The sequence below is a fragment of the Carlito syrichta genome, unplaced genomic scaffold (genome assembly GCF_000164805.1).
Source record: "Carlito syrichta isolate Samal-C Ts95f unplaced genomic scaffold, Tarsius_syrichta-2.0.1 Scaffold316275, whole genome shotgun sequence".
NCBI lineage: Eukaryota > Metazoa > Chordata > Mammalia > Primates > Tarsiidae > Carlito > Carlito syrichta.
This window is the reverse complement of record NW_007260371.1, coordinates 937,899-946,505: the sequence shown is the minus strand read 5'-3', so window position 1 is coordinate 946,505 and position 8,607 is coordinate 937,899. Positions and strand designations below refer to the sequence as shown.

General features: G+C 49.8%; 1 protein-coding gene across 2 annotated transcripts in view; it reads left to right on the top strand.

The window, feature by feature from the left end:
- The window catches only part of AGO2 (argonaute 2, RISC catalytic component), a 58,826-nt gene that overhangs the window by 19,130 nt on the left and 31,089 nt on the right, over positions 1-8,607 (top strand). For both annotated transcript variants that reach the window (XM_008074024.2, XM_008074025.2), the window contains exons 3-5: positions 4,722-4,903; positions 7,041-7,177; positions 8,386-8,520. In XM_008074024.2, coding sequence (XP_008072215.1) covers positions 4,722-4,903; positions 7,041-7,177; positions 8,386-8,520 — 454 coding nt within the window. The remainder of the gene's footprint in view (positions 1-4,721; positions 4,904-7,040; positions 7,178-8,385; positions 8,521-8,607) is intronic.

Sequence of the window (8,607 nt, the reverse complement as noted above, 5' to 3'; positions counted from 1 at the left end):
CCCAGGCGGGTCTCAAACCCGCAGGCTCAGGCAATCCACTCACCTCAGGCTCCCAAGGCGTGGGATTACAGGCTGAGCCACCAGGCCCGGCTGCTCACATTCTTATATCATGCTTCATGGTGTCACCTTTAGGGGTTTTCTCTTTTACATTGACTGTTTCCTGTGAAATTATTTTCTATGCGTCACCTATATTAAGGGCAGAGTCATCAAGTTAACCCCATGCCTTCTAAGAGGCTTGTATTGCCCTTCTCAGGAAGGTCCCTCTTTAAGTCCCTCCTTAATCTCTCCTACTAAAATATTAACCTGCCTGCCTTAATCCCAGGCCCAAGAAAGAGAGACCAGTTCTGTTAGGTCTGGGAGATCTCGTGACCACCCAGGCCCAGCCCCTCACCCTTCAGAATAAGAGACTGAGATCCAGGAAGCTGTAAATGTTGATCAACTTTTCGGGTTTAACTCCTGGCTCCTTCTTCACAGTAGTGAAGTATGATTTGTATCACTGGGTGTCCTTGGCCCTGGGTTTATCAGGTGCCCACGGAAGGTCTCCAGCTTCCTAGAGCTTCAGCTTCTTTGTTTGTTCAGAGAAAGCTTGAGTGTCTCCTTCCCAGAAGGAAGTCAGGGCAGATGCACAGCTCAGATGGATAATAGATCTTGTCTGGAAATAATTTACCGTAGGGGAAGACAGCCATGCATGTAATTCTCTGCCAGAAGCGACAGGTTGCACAGCACTCCTGCCTGTCTACCTCTGTGATCAGGTCACCAGCCACTGGCCAGATACTCCTGTGGGAGGATCCAGGGCTGGCCAGGCAGTTCCACACTTGGAGGCTGAGGGAGAAGAGGCTGGACTGAGGGGAGGCCGGGGAGCCATGAAGGGCCTCCTCCTTGGGTGGCACACAGTGTGAGGGTCTGTGCAGCCTGGTCTTGTCTTCAGGGCTGACCTGCTGCCTCTGGGGGCTCCCGCAAAACCATAGCATTCATCCGGGTGCCTTGGCCCGAGCCCGCCCCTGCACAAGGTGCTTAGGAAGTGCTGCTGAGCCTTACCGAACAACTGCTCCCTGTGCCTGCTGTGTGACTTTGAATTCCCAGTACACTTCACAGGCATGCTGGGTGAGACTGGTTTTGACACCAGGGTATTTTGGAGTGCAGCAATCTGCTTCTGGAGGAGATCGGTTGCTATGCAAAGTCACAGAATGCCTTTAAGCTGTCAGCTCCCCTGGCGCATTTAAACAAGACTGGCCCATCCCCTCCTGGAAAGGGCCTGTGGCATGGAGCCTGGCAACTGTCGCTCTGGCCTGGGCTCAGGCCTGGCAGGCACATGCTTCCTGTAGCCTGGGGAGGGCCACATCTGGGTCTGAATCCTCACAGCCAGCCAGACTCACCTGTGGCACCTTGCTCCCTCCTCACAGGGAGGCAGGGAGGCTGCGAGGCCTCAGCCAGTCCCACAGCCAAGCTCAGGGCAAGAAAAGCCTTTTGAAACATGGCTGCGTCTCTTCATGTTCTCTCCAGCTGTGTGCACAATTTCCTTGCATTCTTTTTTGTTTTTTGTTTTTGAGTTAGAGTCTCATTCTGTCGCCCAGGTTGGAGTGCAGTGGCACGCTCATGGACACCACCGCCTCGACCTGCTGGGCTCAGGTGATCCTTCTGCCTCAGCCTTCCAAGTAGCCGGAACTACAGACGCATGCCATTTTTCCTTGCATTCTTTAGTGCTATTTGCCTTTCTTGGTTGCTGAGCTGTGCAGTGGCACCAAAACAGGAGTCTCCTTATCACAGTTCTCATTCCCCCTCCATGGTTTGCCGACAGTGGGAGCTCAGTGTTTAGCATTTGGTCTGTCTAGAGAGATTGGATGTCACAGCTGCCTCACCATTTCCAGGCCCTGGATGGGTGCCACGTGCTGACATTTTCTGTTGTCCATGATCAACAAATGCTGGCATCTGCAGTTGAGAAGCACTCTGTGAGGTGGGCAGGGCCACCTGCTTGTCCCCTTATCACAGAAGAGCCTGGTGGAGCCACCTGCCCAAGATCAGACCACAGGAGCTCAGAGTCAAAGCCTTTGTCTGTGACTTCCAGTCAGTGACCTTTGGATGTTGTGTCATGAGCTTCAAGCTGTTCAGAGGTGGAGGTGTCTTGGGTGTGGACCACCTGCAGGCTAGCAGTCCCCTCCCCCACCACACAGGGTCTGCTCCGCGGAGAGCCATGTGCCACCCTGCCTTCATGGTGCAATGTCTCTGCTAAAACCTCCACTCGTCCTTAAAACTGTACCAGCCAGCCGCTGCAGATGCCGTGGTGGGCAAAGAACATTGCAGCGCCCAGAATGACTCTGCTGTCCTCTCTTTGGGGGCCAAGAGGAACCTGGACTAGAATATATTTTGAGTATATTTTGTTGTAGGGAAATATCCCCCTTAGAAACACCTCTCAGTTTTGATTATAGAGGCATTGAAGGATGGTATTAGCCAGCGTCTGATTAGCAGCATCATTGTCTAGATGTGTCAAATGCTGTTGGGCAGAGGGTATACGCAAGCTTAAAGTACCTCCCAGAGAGGTGGGTGTGTGATTTAGAGATTCGTATGTTGGTTTCCATGCATGTTCTCAGTTCCATCTACGCACCGTGCCCCGGGGGGTGCCACTTCTGGACAAGTGGAACGGTGATCTCCCTTCTCTGCTGCCGGCTGCTTCTATTGGAACAGTCCATCCTGGAGCCGCTCCCCTGCACCCAGGTGGGCCCTTGGCCCTTGGGTACATCGAGGCTCCGTCTCTTTTTCTGGAGTCAGACTGAATGAGGTGTGTTCTCACCCCTCTGCTTTCTGTCGCACGGTCTGGGGCAAACCATTCAGCCTCTGGATCTGGTTCCTTAACTGAAAGTAAAGATGGGGTCCAGAATGGCAGGAATAATAGGTTATGAGTCAGACGACATCATGCCTGTCATGGTAGTGCTATGTCAAATGCTCACTTTTAGTTATTGTTACTTTTCCATGACTTACTTAAAATTGTATTATGAAATATATTGGCATAAAAATATGTCAGTTAACATTTTATACTACATATGTATTACATACTGTATTCTAGCAAAGTAAGCTAGAGGAAAGAAAATGTTATTAAGAAAAATCATAAAGAGAGAAAATGCATATACTGTTCATTAAGTGGAAGTGAATTGTCATCAAGGTCTTCATCCTCACCGTCTTCACATTGAGTAGTCTGGGGGTGGGGCCTGATCTAGCTGTCTTGGTGGCAGAGTTGGAAGAAAATTTGCATCTGAGTGGACCTGAGCCATTCACACCCATGCTGTTCAAGAGCCAACTGTACCCATATATTTTTAAAGTAGTAATAAAACAAATTCCACATGCCCACCATCCAGGCCAAGAAGTTCTCTCCTTCCACCCCGAATCCTCCCTGGGTGGCCCCAGTTGCACCTACCCCCTCGGCCGCTGTCCTGACGACTTGGCCTGAGTTGACCCATCCTCTGTTAGCTTTCTCATCTGTGTGGGCAACCCTCATCGTATGTTGTTTTGTCCAGTTTGAAAGTCTGAAGGAATTGTACTGTCACGTCCTTTCGTACTGTTCCGGCTTGCCTCTGCTTGGAATTAGTTATTTGAAGTCCATCCAGCTTGAAGGATCTACTCCTTTTTCACTGCTCTTGTCTTCTGTGGTTAGTCCTGGGGCGCTGCCGGGGTGCGATGGTACTTTTAAGTGCTCTGGGGCATGAGGGCATGTGCTGGAGACAGCTCTGGCACGGACAAGAAGGACACGTCTGCCTGGGACTCAGGTGTGCAGGCTACATCCGTGGAGTCTCCTTCTTGCTCTTGGGAGGTTTGAACAAGATGTGGCAGGTGGGCCAGGGAGGGGCTTCTGGAGGGCTGAGTCCTTGTGGAGGCCCTGGGAGATGAGGACGAGCTGATATGACTGAGCACGGGCGTGGTGGAAGGTGAGTGAGTGAGTGGATGCACCTGGTGTGGCCAAACAGACCTGGGTCTGGAATGTGGGCAAGTGAGGGCTCACTCGGTGCCAGAATCAAGGAGGGCATCTCGGGCACACAGGGCAGAGGCAACAGGTCCTGAGCCAGCAGTGCTGTACACCCCACAGCCCCAGTCCTCGCGCATTGAGTGGGATGGCTAGTGACATTAGACCAGCCTGAGTTCAGGAGGTTCTGTGTTTTTATGTATAAAAAGCGGCAAATAAATTTTCCCTTGCTGGGATTTGGGCATTTAAGGACAAATTATATATAACCTATAACCTGTCAAATAGGTGTTACACAAACATTGGGAAATGTTATCAGCAAATATCGAAGCTGCTTCAGTCATCACCTGAGTGGGTCCATGTGTGCCACGTGTATAGGCTATATCGAAGGCCAAGTATTGATTGAACCGTAGTTTCTGGTAGTGGAGCGAAGGGACTAGCATCACATGGAACATGGAGTGAGGTCAGGAGCGCTTCAGAGACTGAGGAGGAGCGGAGGTGGGTTCATTGTTTCCTTAGGGTTAAAGCAAGAGGCCCTGTTTTAGACCATTGGCCTGTGCACCGACCGCTAACCATAGGTCACTGTGTACGTTTAAACTCATCAAAGGTAAATAAAGTTACAAATTCAGTTTCTCAGTACATTTCAAGTGTGCAGTAGCTGCATTGAGCCAGTGGATGGATGAAAGACTGGATAGAATTGTTCTAGCACTGACTCCAACTTTCTGACAACCTCAGAGCAGGGAATAACCTCGTGTGCTTTGGGTCCCTGCAGGTGGAGCTGGAGGTCACACTGCCGGGAGAAGGCAAGGATCGCATCTTCAAGGTGTCCATCAAGTGGGTGTCCTGCGTGAGCCTACAGGCGTTACACGATGCACTTTCGGGGCGGCTGCCCAGTGTCCCTTTTGAGACGATCCAAGCCCTGGACGTGGTCATGAGGCACTTGCCATCTATGAGGTGAGAAAACCACGTGGAACCAGAGGGCTGGGAGCATCCGATCTGATCCCAAGTGTCACCCAGAAAGTCTGAAATGTTGATCTGAAGGACAGCTGATTCCCAGAGACAGGGTGGCAATGGTCATGTAGGTTTTCCGTGATGAAGATAACTAATGGTGCTAAGATGGAAAAAAACTTTAATGTGAAAATAAATCACCAGCATTTTCTGCCTGGCAGAAAAAAACGGGCTCCCTCTCTGTGTGACATCAGTGCCTTTACCTTTCTCATATCGTCTGCACTTCTGTCTGTCTCTTGCTTTTTCACTTGGGACTCATGATAGCAGAATAATGCTGTTTTCCAGTACCGTTCTTCACAGAGTGTCCCCCACTCAAGGGACCATCACCACCAGCTTTTCATGACTGCTGGTAAAACCATAGTTCGTTCAGACTTCTTTGTTCTGTGGAATTACTCTTACCACAAATTGCCACACTTGAGACTGCTGGGAGAGAGAGTAGGGGAATAGTTTCATGGCTCATAATTTGCCCAGTTGCTGGGCAGAGGATTGCGCTAATTTCCTGCGAGACTCACTGTTGTAGGAGCAAGGCCAGCTCACACATCCCACCCTCAGGCTCCTGCCCCAGAATGCCTGTCCTCATGCTGGTGCCAAGGACCTCAGTCGGGATCTGAGCAAGTAGGCGAAAGCAAAAGCTTAAAACTGAAACAGACCTCACACCGACAAACTCCAGGACCAAAGCTCTAAGATTTGAGGGACCATAGTGTTCTCAGTTTTCAGGCTTGGGTAGAGGTAACTAAATACAGGACAGACTGTCACTCTTGGCAGGAGCACGCCTGCCCCTGATGTGGAAGGAGACAGGTGGATACAGAAACAACCCAGAAGGATGGTTGCCAAAATGTTTACATATTTAGTCGAGTTGCAGGGATTACTGAAGTTCTTCTCTGAATTCCTTTGGAGTATTTACATTAATTTTATAATCAGGGAGAAAAACCACTATTTTCATTTTGGGAAACAGTAGAGTAGAGGCAAAATTAACACATTTCAGGTGCAAAGTGAAAAAGACTATCTACCTGATTGTATTAATAGTGTAACCCCGGCCAGTCATGGTGGCTCATACCTGTAATCCCAGCATTTTGGGAAGCCAAGGTGGGAGGATCAGTTGAGGCCAGGAGTTCAAAATTAGCCTGGGAAACATACTGAGACTCCAACTCTATTTTAGAAAGAAAAAAATATAAATAGTGCAACCCATAAGTGGACAGTGTCGCCAATAAATGGTCTTCCCTTTAGAATCATTAGTGATGGTATGTCCCTGATGACCAGGCAGTAGGGAGATTATGTTGGAGAATGTATCCACTTTGGTCAGGTGGGCTCCAGCCCAGATCAGCACACTGCCCATAACTGGCCCTGCAGAGATGCACAAATCTCACACACTGGCCTTACGGCCCCCTGCACGGGAGCCCATGCCACTCCTATGCGAATGCCATGTTGGCGATGATCATTAACAGCAGTGGTGCTGGGCGGATTAGGACAGTGCTTCTCAGATGAAGCAGCACCTCTCCCCGAGGCTGGGCCTGGGCCTGACTGTGGTTGACATCAGCAGCTGCTGGCTTCTATCCATGCTTGCACACCCAGCACAGCTCTGTTCTAGAAAGACTTGAGGTGATGTGCATAGACACAGGCACCGTGTGGTAAACAGTCAGCAGTAAAGACACAAAAGCGAGTTGAAGACAGGACTGGGAACACAGAAGAAAGCCAGGGATACTGTGTATGTCTTGAAGCCTTGAGCTATAACCAGAGCCTGTCCCCAGGTCAGCTATGTCTCCCGAGGAGGCCGCAAGCACATGAGCCAAGTCGTGTGTCCATGAAGCATACCACATCTTAGGCCTGGTCTCTGCCATGTATGATGCATTTAAATATCTCTTGTCGTCCCTGCGGTGAGACTAGGAGTACCTTAGCCTGCTGCTTTCCCAGCATCCCTCAGTAGGCCATGGACACAGGCTGGAGTGAGTATAGGAAAGCGGTTTTATAAGGATGGAAAAGAATAGAATTGCCGATGAGTGTGTGTGGTTGACAAGGGTGAAAGCTGTCAGGGAGTCGGCGTGTTATTTCTGGAAAACATGTCTGATGGGTCTCCGGGTTCCAGGTACACTCCTGTGGGCCGCTCCTTCTTCACCGCATCTGAGGGCTGCTCCAACCCTCTTGGCGGGGGTCGAGAAGTGTGGTTTGGCTTCCATCAGTCTGTCCGACCTTCTCTTTGGAAAATGATGCTGAATATTGATGGTAAGTAACTCTGGAGGGTCTTCATTGCAGAACGGGGCTGGGGCATGTTCTGAGGGCCACACAGCTAGCACCACACATGGACTCTGTCAGAGCTGACACCGCTGCATGCACCTGCCCTGTCTCATCTGCCATAGTGGTGGGTGGAAGTGGGTCTCAGATGAGCATCCGAATGGCCCCCACTTCCCAAGGCTCTGGTCAAGGAACTGGTCTGGGCTTGAGAAGCTACCTCTGCGAAGTCCTGCTGCTGCTGGTGGACCTGGGTGCAGGATGGGGGTTGCCATGCCTAGTCTCTTTCCTCTTCACCCCATAGTTTCCTGTTCCCCCCACTTCTGAAGATGGGGTGGCTGCCTTTCTGCCAGTCTCCTGTCAGGAGCAAGTGGTGCCTGCCCTTCTCTTGGGAGATTAGTTACTTCTCTGTGCAGGACCCCACTTCCCTCTTTGTTAAAAAGATGAGAATGAGGGTCAGAAAAAAGGATTGTGAAGCTCGACTGGAGGCCTCCACCTGTAACCCCAGCTACTTGGGAGGCCGAGGCAGGGGAATCACTTGGGCCCAGGAGTTGGAGGCCAGTAGGACCCCATATCAAAAAAAAATAAATGAAAGAAAGAAAGAAAAGGAAAAGACAAGGGTACCTGCATGATCAACGTTTGTATACTTAACCCTAAATTGTACCTCACATCTTTATAATTACAAAAAAAAAAGGAAAGGGAAAAAAAGAATTTTGTCTTCTCATTTGGGAATTATTATAAAAAGTTTTAGAAAGGAATAAAAATTATATTCTGCTCAATTATATATTTATTGAAAAATAATTATATAAAAGGGAATGGTGTATTTCAGAAATGTCTACGCCAGAAGATAGAAAATCCTCCAAAATCCGAGGGTCATGAACTGTTAGGTTTTGATTGTTTTTAAAAATCAATTTTATCCTCAGAGAGTGACTGACTCTTCAGACTCAACCAGTCCCTTTCTGTTGCTCCTGACCAGAGGCATGTTGGGTGGCACAGGACCCTGGCTTTGGTGCCGCTGGCCTTCCCATCTCTGAGGCCCGAAGGTGAAGACTGAGGCCAGTAGTCCTTCTCACCGGGGCCCTGGGGCTAGTCTCACCTGCCCAGCACCTCCGGAATTATTGGGTGGTCGGCTTTCGAAGGCACCCATCCAGCAGACCTCCAGTCACACTTGGGTCTTTGCCTCTTTCTTTTCCCACTTACAGTGTCGGCAACGGCGTTTTACAAGGCACAGCCAGTTATCGAGTTTGTTTGTGAAGTTTTGGATTTTAAAAGTATTGAAGAACAACAAAAACCTCTGACTGATTCCCAAAGGGTAAAGTTTACCAAAGAAATTAAAGGTAATGAGCCTTCCCAGCCTACCTGGCTGAGGGGCTGGGAAGTCCCTTCTCGGGCCCCCTCCTCAATGCATTTTGTGAGTTCTGGTA